The 18,869-nt window shown below is 37.6% G+C and overlaps 2 protein-coding genes and 1 long non-coding RNA gene across 3 annotated transcripts in view; 2 read left to right on the top strand and 1 right to left on the bottom strand.

The window, feature by feature from the left end:
* Positions 1-14,980, top strand: part of LOC137189258 (uncharacterized) — a 41,232-nt gene extending 26,252 nt beyond the window's left edge. The window contains exons 24-32 of the mRNA XM_067599050.1: positions 4,651-4,719; positions 5,387-7,438; positions 8,882-8,930; positions 9,019-9,091; positions 9,181-9,235; positions 11,926-12,926; positions 13,247-13,396; positions 13,527-13,619; positions 13,910-14,980. Coding sequence (XP_067455151.1) covers positions 4,651-4,719; positions 5,387-5,523 — 206 coding nt within the window. The 3' untranslated portion in view covers positions 5,524-7,438; positions 8,882-8,930; positions 9,019-9,091; ... (3 more) ...; positions 13,527-13,619; positions 13,910-14,980. The remainder of the gene's footprint in view (positions 1-4,650; positions 4,720-5,386; positions 7,439-8,881; positions 8,931-9,018; positions 9,092-9,180; positions 9,236-11,925; positions 12,927-13,246; positions 13,397-13,526; positions 13,620-13,909) is intronic.
* The window catches only part of LOC137189345 (uncharacterized), a 79,019-nt gene that overhangs the window by 26,886 nt on the left and 33,264 nt on the right, over positions 1-18,869 (top strand). The gene's annotated exons all lie outside the window — the stretch shown is intronic.
* LOC137189451 (uncharacterized) lies at positions 4,644-17,927 on the bottom strand. Its single transcript, XR_010929644.1, has 3 exons — positions 17,798-17,927; positions 16,572-16,670; positions 4,644-4,731 (listed from the first exon to the last, which is right to left on the bottom strand). It is a non-coding gene; the product is annotated as an uncharacterized lncRNA (long non-coding RNA).

Below are 18,869 nucleotides of genomic sequence, written 5' to 3'. Positions count from 1 at the left end.
GTTGAATTATGAATTTATAGTTCTCATTGACACAGAAGGTCTAAAATCTCCTGATTTGGCAGAACTACAGGAAAGTTATGTGCATGACAACCAGCTGGCAACCTTTGTGATTGGTTTAAGTGATGTCACCATTATCAACCTTGCAATGGAGAACTTAACAGAAATGAAAGATGTCCTGCAAATTGCAGCTCACACCCTCTTGAGAATGAGCCATATTGGGAAAAAGCCAGTTTGTCATTTTGTGCATCAAAATGTTTCTGGAGTTTCAGCTCATGCAAAGAACCTAACCAATAGAAAGAATCTCTTGGAGCAGCTCAATGAAATGACACAAATTGCAGCTGAAATGGAAAGGCAGCCTTCTATTAAAGCTTTCACAGATGTGCTGGACTATGACATGGACAAAAACCACTGGAACATCCCAGGACTCTGGCATGGAACCCCTCCGATGGCACCAGTGAACACAGGTTACAGTGAAGCTGTAGCAGATTTCAAGAAAAATCTTTTGACAACAGTGAAAACAGACCAAAGCAATGACGTCTCACAGATCCCAGAGTTTCTAGAATGGATAAAAAATCTCTGGAAAGCAGTGAAATATGAGAACTTCATCTTTAGTTTCAGAAACACTCTTGTGGCTCAGGCCTACGACAACCTTTGCAAAGAGTCCAGTCAATGGGAATGGCAGTTCAGAAAAGAAATCCACTCCTGGCAAAATAGCGCAGAGTTGGAAATCTTAAATTCTGACAATGAATCTGATAGTCAAACTTGGAGCATTTTTGTTGAATCAAAAAAATCAGAGGTGTCAGAAAAAAATATCATCTGAAGAAACAAAAATGAAGGAGAAACTAACAAACTACTACAAAAAGAAAGAGCAGAATGTAAATCTGATAGAAAAATACCAAACTGACTTTTTCAACAGCATCAGTAGTCTTACTAAACAAATAGTTTATTCTGTGAACAACAGATTGGATTGTGTCCTTGAGCTAAAACTTGGTTCAAATGAGGCTCAAGACATTCAGAAGAAATACAGAGGAGTGATTGAAGACGAGGTCATGAAGCTCCTGAGTGACTGTAAAAACTCTGATAAACTGTCTGATGAACAGCTGACACAGAACTTTGAAAAGATGTGGACTGAAGCCACTAAAAACGTGTCTGGCCTGAAAGAGCGAGATATCGCAGCATGTGTCCTGGAGCAGTTGAACAAAAGCTTCTTAAATCGTAATGTCAATGAGGAATTGCAGAACATTGGAGACCTAAAAGAAAAGGGCAAGTGTGAGTTTAAGGCCAAGTCTGAGCATGTAAAAAATGCAAAGACTCTCAATTACTTCCACAGAAAAGACATAAAAAGAGATTTGCAGAGAAGAGCTGATAATATCATTGAGCTTTGCAAACTATTTTTGTGTGATATCGTAAAGACAAACTCAGATTATCATGAGTCTTTCACAAACGATCTTCTGGACAAAATAGATAAGTCCCTTAAACAAAACTGCAAGCATGTTAAAATCAAGTTTGAGATTGATCCGAAACTTCACATGTGTGGCATTGCCTCAAGGGAATTCCTCAAAATGCACCAAAAATTCTTGTCAGATAATGATCCTCAAATTCAGCTGCAGAAGTACAAGACTGAGTACTTGACAGATTTTCTTGATTTATACAAAGACAGAGATGATTGTCAGCGCAAAGCATTTTGTCAGATGTTGTATCGAACCTGCTGTGGAAGAGTACATCAACAGATCTCTGGGAATAAACATTGTGGATGAAATTTTGACAGGTTGTCATTCAGCAGAGTTCAGTTCCCGCTCCTCTTTCCAGTACAACATTCAGGAAGAGTTGCTGCAAAAGGATGACTTTGCCAGTTTTGTGAAGTACATTTGTAAGTATGAAATATATGTTAAAGATCGGATATTTCAGCACATCCTGAAAAAAATGTCAGAGAACAAAACTTTGTGCAAACTGAAGAACAAGAACCTTAAAGTCATAGTTGACAAGATCACAGCAGCCTTAGAGCAGGCCACAAAAGGACCAGATGGTGTTCAACTGCCAGACAACAATGAAAGCATCACAGAGCTCATCAACAACATGCGGAAGTATTTGAAGAAAGACATCTCAATTTCAGTGGAGAATGAAAAAAGAGCCCTGTTTCAAATCCAAAGCACATGTCATCCATTTATCAACAACCTCAAAATGTCAATAGAGGACTTGAAAGAACAGCTTCAGGAGGAATTCTCAAAGTCTGAAAACATCACTGAGACTCTGAACAAACTTCCAATCAAACCACAGGAGGAGCTTTTCAAGCGAGTGTTTGGTTGTGGAAAACAATGTCCATTTTGTAAAGTTCCCTGTGAGGCTGGAGGCAAAGATCACAAGAAGCATCATGCAGCTGTTCATCGACCACAAGGTCTTGGTGGATACAGGAATGTAGACACTGATAAGCTGGTTGAAGCACTGTGTACAACTGATGTGCAAAATGAACGTAAATTCAGAAACACAGATACTAAATGAGAGTCTCCTCCTTACAAAGACTACACCAAGTACTATCAGACTGGCACATTCCTCCAGATCCCAGCATGGAGGCATCTGACTACTGGAAGTTTGTAAAAAACATTCTTACTATAGTGTTTACAAGACGTAGAACATCTGCCTCTGAGGATTTAAAGTATTTGGGAGTCTCTTTTTGGATGATTTCCTAAAACAGAACGATGTGGATAACTGATGTGTTTTTGGATACATACATACCTACACTACTGATTACTGACTGCCACGTTTTTTTCCATTCTTACATGTTATTTTGTAAATAAATGGACTTATCCTAAGCTGCAAACTCGTCTGGTCTCCCATATTTGTCGCAGCCTATGAGCTATGACATACGGGGGCTCGTCCAGGATCTGAACCCGGGACCTCTTGCACCCAAAGCGAGAATCAAACCCCTAGAGATCACAGTAATTACTGTATATGAACCATTTTAAGGATGTCGGGCTAATGTTCAATCCCAAACACTTCAGTATTTAGTTTATTCTTGACCTTGGAAACATCACAACAATCTCAACTCAAAAATATGTATGTAAACAGTGGAACTCTGTAGCAAAGTTGGTAGAAGAGTAAATACCTTGTTGGTTTTGTGTTTTTCATGGAATTGAAAATATCACCAGACTTATTCTTTAAATTAAGTGTCTCTGCAAAACTCCCCCATATAGGATATATGTGTATATATATATATATAGGATATGTATGGTTTTTTTGTCTAGTAGAATCTAACCAAATTATAAGAAGACTGCAATAAAGGAAGGATTCAAATTGTTTCCCCAAAAAACTAAAAAGTATTAATACATTTGATAAAAAACAAAAGTGACAAAGACGTTTTCAGGGATGTAACACCTGACTGACTGACTTCTTTCCATTTCTGTCCTTAGTAAAGTTCCAGGAGAGGAGACGATACATCTGTTAAAAAAAATCTGTTTAAACAGTACTTTGTTTATTTAACATGAACAATGAACAAATATGCCGACATTCTTCATATTTAAACACTAAATATCAATCAGTGTTTGACTTTTAGATTATAAACTTCTGTTAAACTGTTGTGTGGTTTAATAAGAAGGCATCTGTCTCTCAGAGCGGTTAAACTCGCCGTCTCGCTGCAATGTGTCCGGTCATGAAGTTCAGAAGGTTTATTTATCATTGTCATCATCAGCACACCGTTGACATGCGGTTATATGAACTCACACACGACTTCAAAGAGTTCAACGAGGGAAGTTTTGGTCTCTGTGATCCTCTCTGGTACACTGATACTTCCTGTCGGTGCAGCAGTGACTGCTGTAGCAGCAGCTGTGCAATCCTATTGGCTGTTTACGGGTCCTGAAAGTCCTGCTGGGTGTATCATTGTCTCTATATGTCTGTCTCATTATATATATATGTGTGTGTGTGTGTGTTTGTCTGTCCTTATATATATGTGTATATATATATGTGTGTGTGTGTGTTTGTATTTGTCTGTCCTTATATATGTGTATATATATATATGTGTGTGTGTATATATGTGTGTGTGTGTTGTGTTGCAGTTTTTTTAGTAGATAATAAAATTAAATAAAAACAAAACTGAGGTTCAAAGTTGATTCTTTACCACAGCATCCATTTAGCAGCTGTTCTGGATCTTTCGATTATATCACATGATCCTCTTTCCAATTTATATGGAACTGTAGGTGTCAAATTTTGACCTTAAGTGTATAAAAATAGAATTAAAAAGTTTAAAGTATCAAAACCTACAAATAAAACGGTCTACAAAAAGTTGTATGTAGTGATTTGGGTGAACTGACCCTTTAATCAGATGATCAGGTCTTATTGTTCTGTAGTTTTAGCAGAAGGTGACTCTCTGACGTTGTTTCAGGTTTGTTGTTGTCTGTGCTGCTAAGCTGTGACAGGGTTTACTTTTTATGTTAAACAGTTTGTGTCGATTCATTCCCTGCAACAAACAGCCTTTATTTTAGGTCGAGGTGATGTCAAAAACACACCTGATGTTAAAACACATCTGGAGAGGATCTTCAAGAGACAAACAAAGATTAAAGAACTGAACAGGATAAATGACGTCTTGTATACTTGGTTTGTATCCAGACGCTTCCTGCAGAGTCAGTCTGTACTTAACAAACCCTGGTTGTCTTGCAGACGGTCAACAGTACGAGTACGGCGAGGACCTCGGGGTGACAGCGGTGGCTCTGTACAACTACCAAGCAGGTGAGACTGAAGCTGTGAATGTTTGGTTCAGAATCAAAGAGCTTCGTCACACCAGCATTTAAAACAGTAACATTTCAGTAAGAAATCAGTTCAGTGTGGCAAAATAAATGTACAAGTTTTGTTTGCTGAGTCCAAGTTTAGTTAACTTTGACAGGAAATGAAGGCAGCGCTGAGTCACATTTCTCTAACACTGATCTGCTGGAAAGCAACACCAGTAGAACACGTTTGTCTTTGTTTTCATTTTGCAAGAACAGTTTATTTATATAAAACATTTCATACAGCAGGAAACCCGGAGAACACAAGAACAGGAAGAAGAATACAAATAAATACAAGACTGAAAGAGACGAGTAAGACTGATAGAACAATAAAATAAATCAAACTAGATACGAAGTAAATGAGCATTAAAAAGGCAGAATAAAACATATGAAGTGTAGCTTTAACATTTAATTAAAACAAACAGATGTGTTGTCTGCATGTCTTGTTTTGTTAAACCAACAACACAAAACCCCAAAGATCTTCAGTTTACTATCAGAAAACAAAGAATCTTAACATTTGAGACGATAGAACGACTGAATTTAAATTATTTTTGCTTGATTGAAAATAAACGAATAGTTTAATTTCTACAAACACCTTCATCACCAACTTCATCTGTGTCGTCTCGTTTCAGCCGGAGACGACGAGATCTCCTTCGACCCCGACGACATCATCACCAACATCGAGATGATCGATGAGGGCTGGTGGCGAGGCGTCTGCAGAGGCGCCTACGGCCTTTTCCCGGCCAATTACGTGGAGGTTCGGCAATGATGTCGCCCCGCCCGCCAAGAAGAAGAAGAAGAAGAAGAAGAAGTTTTTCAAATCCCCTTTTTTTTTCACACTCGGGTCTTTTCTCTCTTCACCTCATCGTAGCGCTTCGACACCGTGCGAGACGTCTCCATAACCGGCTTTTCTTTTGCTTCTTTTCATCCATCCCTCCTCCAGCTTTTCCATTTTTTTTTTTCCTTCATTCCTCTCCGTGCAGCAGTTAGACAGGAAGTTATCTTAAAGGATGACTCGATACCAAGAGAATAAATATAGAACTAATTATCTGGGCTTAAAAAAAAAAAAAAGGCACAAAGCGTCGTCCTGCACTTCTGCTTTGCACCAATCAAAGCTGCAACATTCTTCTTCTTCTTCTGCCTCGCAGCTAGAAGTTTGAAGCTTTATTATTTTTTTTTCTCCAGATATTGTATTAGAGTTCAGCTTCACAGCATCAGGTATTGTTGCTTAATCACATGTTGGAGCTGCTCACTGTTTAGTAGCTTCAACTTAATATAAGCAGAAGCAGTTAAAGGTGGAAAAACAACAACAACAACAACAACAACAACACTGCCTTGGATTATTATGATGATGTAAATTGATGGCTGTATACTGTCCAGTACATCCACAACGGACCAAAAAGCTCATTAACCGCGTTTAGCTTCTTGGTCTTCATAAAAGGAAACGCACCTCCCGACTGAAGCTGCACTTCTTGATGAAGACATATTTTTGTTTCCTGTCGCTGTTTTTTTTTTTCTTTGGACGTGGACGAGACGTGTGTGTTTGTGTCTTGCTGCGGTGAATGCTGGAGTTTAGTGTCGTATAAAACGTCGATGTCGCCCAAATAATAACATCCCTCATAAACGACCAAACTGTGTGCCGACCTCGGAGCGACCTTTTTAAAAAACGAGTCGTTTATCAGCAGAAAAACCGGAAGAATTTTTTCTCTGAACACTAATTAACAGTCTAACAGTCGGCAGGTTTAACGAACTGCTGCTCTGTGGGTCGCAGTAGTGTAGCTTCATCGGGTGAGTGTGTGTGTGTGTGTGTGTGTGAGAGTGTGTGTGTGTGTGTGTGTGTGTGTGAGTGTGTGAGAGAGAGAGAGAGTGAGAGTGTGTGTGTGTGAGAGAGAGAGAGTGTGTGTGAGAGTGAGAGAGAGTTTGTGTGTGTGTGTGAGAGAGAGAGAGAGAGAGAGAGTGTGTGTGTGTGTGTGTGAGAGAGAGAGAGTGAGAGTGTGTGTGTGAGTGAGAGAGAGAGTGTGTGAGAGTGAGAGAGAGTGTGTGTGCACTGTAAATCTAAACATTGGCCTTAATAAAAGGTATTGAGTGTACTAAACTCAGTTTTTATTAACATGTTGCTAACACTCATTTTGAATAAGTTACCTGTACTTTGTAGTTGAAAAACCTTCCAAACTCAGTATGCTCGAGTTGTATTGATTTAGAAAAAACAAGTCCTGGCAACTTAGGCCTTTTCATGAGTTAATGTACTTAGTTACATGTAACTATGTGCATTTACTCTTATACTTAAACACCCTACATATTAGAAGTGTTGGCACTTAAAGTATTTTTTCTTGTTAAGTTACTTCCTATTTCTACCTCCTTACACTTACACAGGAAAATGCTCCTCTATTTTTTTTTTTTTTTTTTTTTTTTACTTAATTTCTTTTCTTGCTTTTACATAACATTATTGGTACAACTTTATTGAACGACCAGGGCTGGCAGTGCCACAAAGTGCTACAGCCCCCCCCCCCCCCCCCCCCCCCCCACTCTAACGGTTCAACGGCTGCACATGCGCACTGCACAGATCATCAACCACCTGCCTCTTGGCGCGGTATGCCTATGTCGTTGGACTTGGACACGGCTGCAACGGCCATTATTTCAATTTTGGGATTTATCGTTCTGCTGCTGCTTGGAACATTGATATGGTGAGTCCATGCTTGACTAAAAGGGGAACTATGCAAGTGTGTTCGATTTTCTGCTGTTTCGCTAACAGTTCTCCCGGCCAATGCATTTGTTTTCGATGAAACCGACCAGAAAACAATCGATAGAGCGATGGATAACATTATCTATCATGTACGATGTTAGGACGTGTGTCTCTGTGTAGTCTTATCCGTCATTTGGGGTTAGCATTAGCTAGCGTTAGCAATCGCTAGCGTTAGCATTTATAGTTTGTGCTACCAAATAATTACAGACCTCTAAATCAACCCAAAAAATATATTGATGGCTTATATCCAACAACAGTATAGTGGTGCTTAGTGCTCAAAACACATTTATAACTTACATTTGTGTGATGTGGTGATTTTCAGTTTGAAAAGTAGTCGCCCCCCCCCCCCCCCCCCACGTAGCCAAGATGGCGGCCATTAAGGGTGAGAAGTGTCCATAGTTCCACACTCAACTTTTTGACTGTTTTGAGTGAAACATCTGGGTACTCACAGTGTATTTTTACATACTTCTCAGTGTGAACGCACTTACTTTCTCAAAATGTTAAGTGTAAGTACAGAAGTATGTGATTTGAGACACAGTGCAAGTCTAGGGCTGGGGGTGGGGGGAAGGGGGGTTATTTTCTTAGAAGTTAAGTTAGCTTGGAGATGCAAGGACACGTTACTCGCAAAACACGACTGTCAAACGTAGAATAAAGTTGTAAAATCCCAAAACGTCAGTGAAATTAGGTGCTTTTGTTGTTGTCGCTAACGTAGGCTTTTTTTTAGGTGAAACCATGAGGGTGCATGCCTGGTGGGTCATGTTCACTTAAGCAATATTACTCGAGTGGGTGTTCTTTAGCGCCATTTGAGCACGACAGTGATGCGGTCGGGACCGAGGCGCTTGCGCCCAGGTCCGCAAGCATCACGGTCTCAACTCTGTCTATCCGACTTTGTAACGTTACACACAGGCAGGGAGAGAGCCCTCTCGGCTAAGACAGTTTCCAGCATATTCACAAAAAAATGTAGATTTAGTTGTTCATATGTGACTTTGGCAGCTGACAGGAACACCTACATGAGGTTGATGTAGTTTGTGATTAATTCGTGTGGCGCGTAATACATAACCTTTCAAAAAAATAATAATCCAGGTGTGTGTGTGTGTGTTTAGATTGAAACTGAAATTAAATCCATTAGTACCTAGTTAACATCAAGACTGACAAACAGTAATGTTTTAAGGATAATAGGATCACTGTTAGACTCATAAGCTACATATCTGTCAGCCTTAGAACTGTCTTTGTGACTAATGTGTTTGTCATAGTTTTCACTTGTATTTGACCAACAGCATTGTAAAGCCTGGTCATATAGGAGATGGCTAAAATACTGTGAATGCTTGAATATTAAGTATTAACAGTTGAATTGTTTTATTCTTTTTAACTATGTCTAACACAGGCTCAAACTAATGAGGAGTCCACACAGTGCACAATCTCAGCAGTAGACGGTATTTTCTCATGATTCTCCTTGTGCAGTAATTAATATATCATTACAACTACATGTTCTAATCATTTTCTTATTTTCTATCATTTCAGATTTATCAAGCAGACCAAACCCCTGCCTGGTCTTCATTCCGCTGAAGTGGACACATCTAGAGTATCGTCCAAGGTGAGGATTCTCATTGTCTGTGTGTGTGTGTTTATCTCTCAGGCTACAACTACATATTCTAATCATTTTCTTATTTTCTTTCATTTCAGATTTATCAATCAGGACCCTTCAAAACCAGATTAAACCTTCAAATGCAGTGGACATGTAAGTGCTGCACATTTTGTGCAGAAAAGAGAGGCCATTTACTTAAACATTACCGCTTAAAACATGGGTCCCATACACGGATTGCACAACTTCCTTGCCCACATAAGGAATGCATATGCACGTTTAAGTCTTTTAATGCACTTAAGGTGCATTTATCTACCTGGCACACTCAAAAAGATCCAGGCAAAAGGAGTGAAACAGCATTCCACTGTCCGCTGTGTGACTTTGTTGAGCCTGGCACTGATTCAAACTTTTTCACCCATTTACGTGGGCATTTGAGACTGAAACAAAAGGTTAGTTGTCCATATCAAGGATGTAACTTCCAGAGCAGCAATTATTCCACATTTAATGCACATAAATCCAAAGAGCATCCAGTACATAGTACAATGCCATTCAAAACTGAAATTCTTTCAGGGAAGTTACCTGAAGAACCTCCCCCCAGTTTAAATATTCAAGCCGAGGATAATGTCTCTGTAGCTGATGATTCTGACTTTGAAGTCGTGGAGAGCGAAGATGCAGAAGGACTGGAGAGTCAGTTGGAACATAATTTGGCTGCTCTATTTCTGAAAATGTCCTCAGTTCTTAACATTTCGGAGACTTCCCTGCAAGAAGTTATAGAACAGATCAATCAGATTAATTTACTGTCACAGCCGTTGTTACATACCTCACTTCAAAGAATACTCGATCAGCCTAATGACTCTTTAGTGGGTGAAATAGTGAGAGAAGTTACTAAGAGTAATGCATTCCTGAGATTCACTTCTCCTGGAGGGTCGTTGTCAACTGCAAGCAAACGAAAAGCATACATTTTAAACAACTTCTCTGTGGTAATGCCAATTGAATTTGTGCTGAAAAATGACAAGCAGACAGTTATGTATGTCCCGATATTACAAATGTTGCAGACGTTGCTAGCAAATAAAGACATTTTGGAAAAGGCCATGTCACCTGAGACAAATCTGACACAGAAATACAATTCTTTTAGGGATGGTTCCTGCTTTAAAAGTAACTCTCTCTTGAAAGAGCAAATATTTACGATTGTTCTTTTCTTGTACATAGATGATTTTGAGGTGGCAAACCCTTTGGGAACTTCCAGAAACAAACACAAGTTATGTGCAATCTACTGGGCACTTGGTAATCTGCACTCAAAGTATCGTTCCGGTCTCCATTGCATTCAGCTTGCCCTGCTCTGCAAGGCCAGTGATATGAAAGACCATGGTTATTGGGAAACTCTGCGCCCTCTCATTCAAGACCTGGCTTCTCTTGAGCAACATGGTGTGTATGTTGAACAGCTAGGGGCCAGTGTAAAAGGCACTGTATTATTTGTTGCTGCAGATAATTTAGCTGCTCATTCTCTTGGAGGGTTTTTCGAAAGCTTCACCGTTAGCCAAATATGTCGATTCTGTATGGCAAAACGAGAGGAAATACAACACAAGGAAGTGCGAACAGGCTCATTTCAACCAAGAACAGAGGAAAATCATGACCAACAGGTCAAGAACGTACAACAGGATCCTTCTTTGGCTCCACAGTTTGGTGTTAAAAGAAGCTGCCCTCTAACTGATGGCTTAGAACACTTTCATGTTGTTGATGGTTATCCACCTGACCTAATGCATGATCTTCTTGAAGGCATTGTTCCAGGTGAATTAGCCTTATGCTTGAAGGTACTGATATCAAATGGATACTTCTCTCTTGAAACCCTTAATCAGGCCATTAGCAATTTCCATATGCATTTTCAGACAAAACCAACCAACCTCAGCTTGTCAGAAAAAACTTTTCTACCATGGCAACAATTGGAGGAAATGCACATGAAAATTGGGCACTTCTCAGACTTCTGCCACTTATGATTGGTCATCACATCCCTGAGGGGGATGAAACTTGGGAAGTTTTGATGAACCTAAAAGATGTAGTGGAAATCTCAGTGTCTGCAAGCTTTACAGAGGAGTCTCTGTACTTTTTTGACTGCAAGATTGCAGAGCATAGAGATTTATTTCAGAAAGTGTTCCCAAACGAGAAATTGCGCCCAAAACACCACTACATTGAGCACTATCCTCAACTGATAAAAAAATTCTGTCCATTGTCTGACGTATGGACAATGCGCTTTGAAGGGAAACACAAGTTTTTCAAAGATGTTCTGCGTCACACTCGCAATTTCAAGAACATTTCACTTACATTATCTGTCCGACACCAGAAAATGATAGCATTCCATTTAGATACTAACTCATTCTTCAAGCCATCTGTTGAAATCGACAAAGTCCAGTCTGTGATGGTTGCTTCATTTCCTGAAAATGTGCAGAACTTTTTCTATCACAGAAATGGCCAGCAGAGCCAGACAGTCTTGGTAGCACCCTCTGTCTTCATTGATGGCATTAAGTACAGTGCTGACATGGTCATTTCAGTGGGATCTTGCTCTGGGCTACCAGATTTCAGACAAATATCAAAGATTGTAGTGATCAATAGTGACATTGTATTTGTCTGCAAACTTCTGGCCTCATGGTATGATGAGCATCTAAGAGCATATGAGCTCAGTCACTTGTCCACCTTCTCTGTCACACAGTTGTCTGAACTGAACGATGTTTTTCCTCTATCCCTTTACAGGATTAGAGGCAGACAGTTCATAACCCTGAAATGATACATACTGTGCTGAGTATGTAAATACTGAAGTCTTGAAATCCAATACAAATATTCTTCCTTTTCAGGTTGAGAAGTCATGATGGAAAAACAGCAACTTCTGATGAGAGTGGTCATCAATAAAGACGATATCAGGAAACTGGTTTTAAATGAGAGGCCAAATTCTATTGAGGAGTTAAAAGCACATATGAAGGAGAAACTCTCCCTGCAGTATGATTTTATATTGCAGTATGAAGACAAAGACTTTGATAATGCTCTCTGTAATTTGACACACATCACTGATTTGCCTGAAAAAGCGACACTAAAAATCATTCCCTTGATGACTCTAGAGTTATCAGCTGTGACATCGCCTGGCACGTCATCAGATGCTGACTGCAGCTCAATAGATACGGATATACTGCCTCTCACTGAAACTCCATTAAGAAGACAATGGCCGGAGTTTTTTGATATTCCAAATTTTTCGGTGGATGTTGAATACAGGTTGAGACAAGCTGATCTTGCCTTTATGAAAGATGGAACACGTATGTTGCTGTCACGTGATATGAAGCATGATATTCTGGAAAAACTAGCAGAGGCCATGTACAGTTTTAAAGCGTACCCTGATGATGATGATTACACCAGTGTGTCCCAATCTCTTATCAGCAAGCATCCAAGCCTTACTGAGCTTGGTCCTCAGCCAGGATACTATGGCTGGAAAAACAGCCTTAAATTTAAAATGGGAAATTATCGTACGAAGCTCAGAAGGGCTGGATGTGAGGATGTCATAGTTAATGGGGGCAAAAGAAGCAAAAACAACCCAGAAGGTGAATCATCAAGAAAAAACATCAAACGGCCGAAGAGGGGGGAAGCAAACTATCTCCCCAATTTACCCGACAGACAGAATGAAGAAGGCCTTGAAAGTGCCAGACTCGTTCTCGTGGAAGAAATGAAGAAAAAACAACACAATGGCTTGCTCATGGCAAACTTGATGGACCAGACATTCTCACTACGCCGGCAAGAGATCGTGAAAAAGGAGCCTGCTGTACAGGACATAGTGGAACGGTGGCCAGCCCTGTTTACAGAGGGAGAGGTAAGTTATTTTTGTCATGAATGGTCACTGGGAGTTTTTACTCTTGACTGCATATTTGAAAGCAGGTTTGATAAGATAAACAAAATAAAAATTGAACTTGAGAAAGAATAAATTCACTGCAGATTCACAAAGATATAAGTCTTTGTAAATGTTTATGCGTTAACATGTTCTTTTCAAGTAAAGAACTCTTGCTCTTACAGTGAGAATTTATTGATGTCATTCAGTTTTATATGAAATAGTATGGTGTGTGATTTTACCATACTTAACTGGTATTCTCACTGCCCCCCCACTACCCCATTGCCCTACTTTTTTTTTCTTAGGTCTTTGCAGAGTTTAGCAGAATTGCCACCAAACATCTTGAAAGCAGTTTCTTTGAGTCTCTTGACAAGCACACTCCACGGATCATTGAACTCCTGCAGTCAAAAAAGGGAGCTGCTGGACTGAAGATTCAAGAGTTAATGGCCAACTTGGTAAGAAATTAATTTAATAATTTAAGTTTTAAGTTCTTACTCTCATCTACATACACTTACAGACCAACATTTTCATTCTTTGTCTGACTTTTTTTATTCTAATTGATGTTTTCTGTCTCTGTCTTATAAGTCATCGGATGTAACTGCAAGACGCTCCGTGGTCCTCAAAGGCCTTCCCATCGTCTTTGGTGATGACCCAAACAAGTTCTATAAGACATGTTTTGTAAGTACTTGCACAAAATGCAGTATATTCACTTGTAATACCGACATCAAAGATATATGTCCCTCACATTTCTGCCTGTATTCATTAATGTAGGCCTTCCTTTACTGTCTTATCTTTCACTTCATTTCAAATTTAGAGGGTGTTATTGTAGCTATTGATTGTTATTCTATTGTTCATTTTTTGTCTCTCCATCGCAGATCTTAGTGTATAGTTTATAATGATCATAGTGTCTAACTATCCAAATACTTCCTGACTACACATTGTTTTGCTGATTGTTTGTTTCTTTGCAGGAGACAACGAAAGATGAGGCCATAGACAATGTCACAGTCGGTGTATTGACCATCCTAAGTGAAGACGATCCTGAGCAGCCCGTGTCCACAGCCATCGTCCTTGAGGGAGGTATTGTGATGGACAAAATTCGGGACTTGCCACAGGCATTTTGCCTCATATTTGGCCTCACATATGCCTTGAACCTCGATTACCCAAAATGTGTTGGAAACACATTCAAATTCATTCAAAGTGTAATGCTTGGTTTGGGAAACAAAGCCCTACCCCCAAAACTGTTAACAGTTAAAAACATGTTGTTTGACGAATGAGGAGTCAGATGTGAGGTTGCACTCAAGAACTGCTTATGACAGAGACATGAGAAGAGATGCCTTAACTAAACAGTATTTTGAACATTTTAAGAGCTGCCTAGATGCAGTTTATTTGTTGAGTTGATTTTCAAATCTGTTCAGTGCTTTTATGCTGGTGGTATATATAGTGCCCTCTTGTGAATTCAGGTGTTAAAATGTTGTGTAAAAAGAAATATATGTTGGATAATGTGGCATACCGTTAATGTTCTTATGACAGAGAAGAGGCGTTTGATGCTTTTATAAACAGCATTTTGAACTGTTTAAGAGTCAAGTGAAAATATAATCATCATTTCATTGTTCAATTGATACTCAGACCTGTTGAGTGCTTTTACAATAATGCCTTCTTGTGAATTCTGATGTTAAAATGTTGATTAAAAAGAAATGTGATATGTTCGATGATCTAGCCAGCAAATACCTGTAATCCAGCATAAATTGTGCGTGTTAAGATTCACAGTAAGTCTGCATACTGTTAATGTTTTTATGACAGGAAGAGAGGTTTGCTTTTAGCATTTTGAAATGTTCAAGAGTGACGTGAAAACATTTTCATTTAATTTCAATTTTTTTTACAATAGTGCCTTGTGAATTCAGGTATTAACGTGTTAAAAGAAATGTGATCTGTTGGATATTTGGATACTGTGACCAGCACATAATCCATCAAAAATTGTGAGCACAAAATCTGCATACTGTTAATTCTGTACACGTTTTAAATAAATTGAATGCAGATGACATTCTTTTTCGCAGTATTTTTTTCTTTCAAATTAAGAGATGATAACAAAGTTATTATAAGTACTGAAGACTCAGAATTGACGAGTTAATTTCAATACAATAAAGTTACAATAAATTACTTATTTTAAGTCCAATGCAGTCATAACCAGCAAGTTAATTCAAGAGCTGTGAACTCAAAATAATCATGTTTAGTTTAGTTTAGTAAACTTATTATAAACAAGTTCTCACAAGTACTGCACACTTATATTTAGTAAGTTACATATACTTAACTTAATCAAGTTTACTTAACTCAGTTAGTTTAAGGCAATGAGTTTGCATATTTTTTTGAGTAACGCCAACTAATTACATTTTACAGTGTGTGTGAGAGAGTGTGTGTGTGTGTGTGTGTGTGTGTGTGTGAGGGTTTTCATTTAATTCATCTTTGGGGTTTTATAATAATAATAATGATAATAAAAAAAGTGACCTTTTCAAATGCATTATTTTTATCTGTACCTCTGTTTGCTTGAGTCACATCATTACCTGCTTGTTCTTTTTTTTTTTTTTAGTTTCAATAAATAAACTATGAATGAAACGTTTGTTTGTTTGTTTGAATCATTTTAATGTCTCAATATAACAAGTTTATATCTGAGAGACAAAATTCAACAAGTCAGAGGAAGACTTCTGTTTGTCAAAAATGAATCTTCAAGCTCACAAATTGACATTAAAGATAAATCAGGAGCCCAAATTAACAATATTAGTTATTATTATTAATATTAGTTAGTGAAATCAAGCAGAAAACTTCCACAGTTAGTTTTTTTTAGTATAAAATTAACTCTTGTGTTTCTTTGTTAAGCTGTGCTATAAGTATAGAAATAAAAGGGAATTTTATGGTAAAAAGGCTGAAACTTTAAAAGATTAACACTTGATTTGATTCATTTAAATGACTGAAGCTTCATTTTAGTTTTTTAAATATAATATAATCATTTTATCTTCAGATAAACGTTTGAATATATTTTTGCACAAAGTGACGTCTGTAGATTTGACCTCCGTCACTCTGACCTGAGATGAGAAAGACAAAATTCAACGAATCTTCAAGCTCACAAATTGACATTATTATTAAATTGAAACTAACGGATAAGTCGTGCCCAGATGAACATTACTTGCTGTAATTGTTCTTCCTGTTCATAGTTACTGTTAAAAGATTCCTTCCTAGTGAACTTTCAGTAATGCTGAAGTTAATTTGAGGCTTCAGTAGACTTTGACTGAGTTTGTCAAATCAAGTAGAAAACTTCCACAGTTTGTCTTTTAAGTATAAAACTGACTTGTGTTTCCTTGTTGAACTGTGGTGGATGTATAGAAACAAAAAGAGGGAATTTTATGGTAAAAAGACTGAAACTTTGGAAGATAAACACTTGATTTGACTCGTTTAAATGGTTGAAGCTTCATATTATCTTCAGATAAACGTTTGAATATATTAGATGTAGATTTTGCCTCCATCACTCTGATCTGAGATGCGTCACTAGTGACAGACACCTTCGTTTATTATGTGATTTAACATAAATAACCCAAAATCTCCACCTGAACATCATGCTGAAACATAAATATACCTTACCATAGTGATGTGTTGTTTTAGTGTGGAGGACTTGATGATGATGATGATGATGATGATGATGGTGGTGTCTCAGGAGCAGCTCCTCTTCCTGGTTCATGTCTGATTGGTAAATCAAAAATTATGTTTACAGAAAAGCAGTTCAACGACTGACCAGACTGATACTGGAGGTTAATAAAGACTCAACAGGACTTTACTGTTAACTGACTCATATTAAAGCTAAAACTGAAAATTAATCAGCAACAATTTTAATGATCAAATGAATGTTTAAAACTTTTTGAGCAAATATGGCAAAAGTTCCCCAGTTTCAGCTTCCTAAATGTGAATATTACTGGTTTTGATATTTGTTTATTACAATAAACTGATAATCTTTGTGTTGGTCGACCAGAACAACATTTTGAAGAGGAACCGTCAGCTCTGAGAGCCTGAGTCACAATTTACTGACATTTTACAAATCACAAAAATAACTAATTAATCAGTTTCATTTCCTTAGAGATGATGCTACCTGAGATAACTAAATAATATGTACAAGATAAATAAAAAATCATTATATGTTTTTTAAAATAAACATTTTTGATAACGATCTTTAAATGAGGGTTTAAATATTTGTAACTGTAATGAGGAAGATCACACTTCTGGTCTTTATTATTCATTTATTCTCCCAAAATTATTCATTCTTACACTTTTCACTAATGTTCTCATTGATCTTTATAATTATGTCTGTTTTAATTTGTTAAACAAACTCCATAAATAAACTGACCTGATTGAAATGCAGTGGGTGAATTTCCTATAATAAATAAACTCATCACTGCTCTCTGGTGGATAAACTATGTCATGATTTCTCTACATAACTAACCACATGTCTTTTTCTCTCCTGTTAGTTGTAACTTATCTACCAACATATACAGCGTTACTAATATATCTACACACACTCACACACAGCAGCTGACCTGTTGTTCATCTGGTTCTCACCTGTTTTCCTTTTCATTAGTTAGTTCATGAAACTCAGCATCAATCTGCTCTTATTGAACAGTGTGGAGATCATGTTGCTCATATGTCCCTTATTATGTGTGTAATCCAGAATTCATGATTAAGATTTAGACTCTGCAGACCAGTTAAGTTTTCACACCACGTACATACATATAATATACTGCTTTTTGCATTTCGTACACAAGAAATCATAACATATTTAACTGTTTTATACACACAGGAAATAAAACAATACTTACCTCAAACTGCAACATCAGAAAACTGCTGCCGGTTAAAACATTTTCCCTACAATATAATAATTACTTTGTGTTTTCTGAGTTGTTCCTGAAGCTGTTTCACCTCCACAATTACTTTTAATTTCTTCCAGCTGTGAACAGCTCCTCCATTTCCTCTGTGCAATGCATCATGGGAGAATAGTGTCCAACACCTGTTTTTCAGTCTGCATATTTACTTTTGTCACTTTTTAGTGTGAACACACGACATTCAAACCCTGTTTAGAATCAGGACTCTGATGTGATTACTGTTGAAAGTATTAAAGAACAAACAGCACAGAGATGAACTAAATTAAAAGGTCCTAAAACTGAATCACTCTTTAAAAGCTTGTCTGGTGATGATTTCTAAGAAACTTTTATTGGGTTTAAAATTTTAATGAGACAGAAATTATGCAAATGATTTGCTGGATGTTGTCTCTGATGATGCTCAACATTTCAAATATTATTCTCTAAAGAGAGAAAAATGTTTTCCACACATTGTTTACATTGTTTACATGTTTTCCTCGCTTAAAGATTCTTGGTTACTACTTTGTTGTTTTCTATTACTACTACTCTAACATGTCATTACTATTCTTTAATATTTTTACAGTTTATTTCTAATAGGAACATGTAAAACATTTGATCTTTTGATGTGTGTTTGATAAAAGTCAGTGAATAAGAGTCTTTATGTTGTTGTAACTGACCTTTTAGCTCATGTTTAAATATTGTCTAAACAAGCCAACTGTGGGAATAATGTGGCATCTTCTGCTCTGTTGATCATGTTCAACTTCTGACACAATGAATTAAACAAGATACAAACAAGTTGTGCTTTGTCAGTGTTTTTTTCTTCTTTTTTACAGGTTGACATACAGTATAGTTATGTGTATAATGATAAGTGATGGTGATAATATACTGTATGTACAAAGACCATGTGGCTAAATATCTCTGTCTCTAACACTTGACACCAAACTACAACTTGAGATTAATATTGACAATTTCAAATTTGATAAGTTCACAAATATTGGGTATAAAGTTTTCTTCTACAAATGTATGACTTTAG

The sequence above is a fragment of the Thunnus thynnus genome, chromosome 1 (assembly GCF_963924715.1).
Source record: "Thunnus thynnus chromosome 1, fThuThy2.1, whole genome shotgun sequence".
Classification (NCBI taxonomy): Eukaryota; Metazoa; Chordata; class Actinopteri; order Scombriformes; family Scombridae; genus Thunnus; species Thunnus thynnus.
The sequence above is the reverse complement of the archived record's forward strand: the minus strand, read 5'-3'. Positions and strand labels throughout refer to the sequence as shown.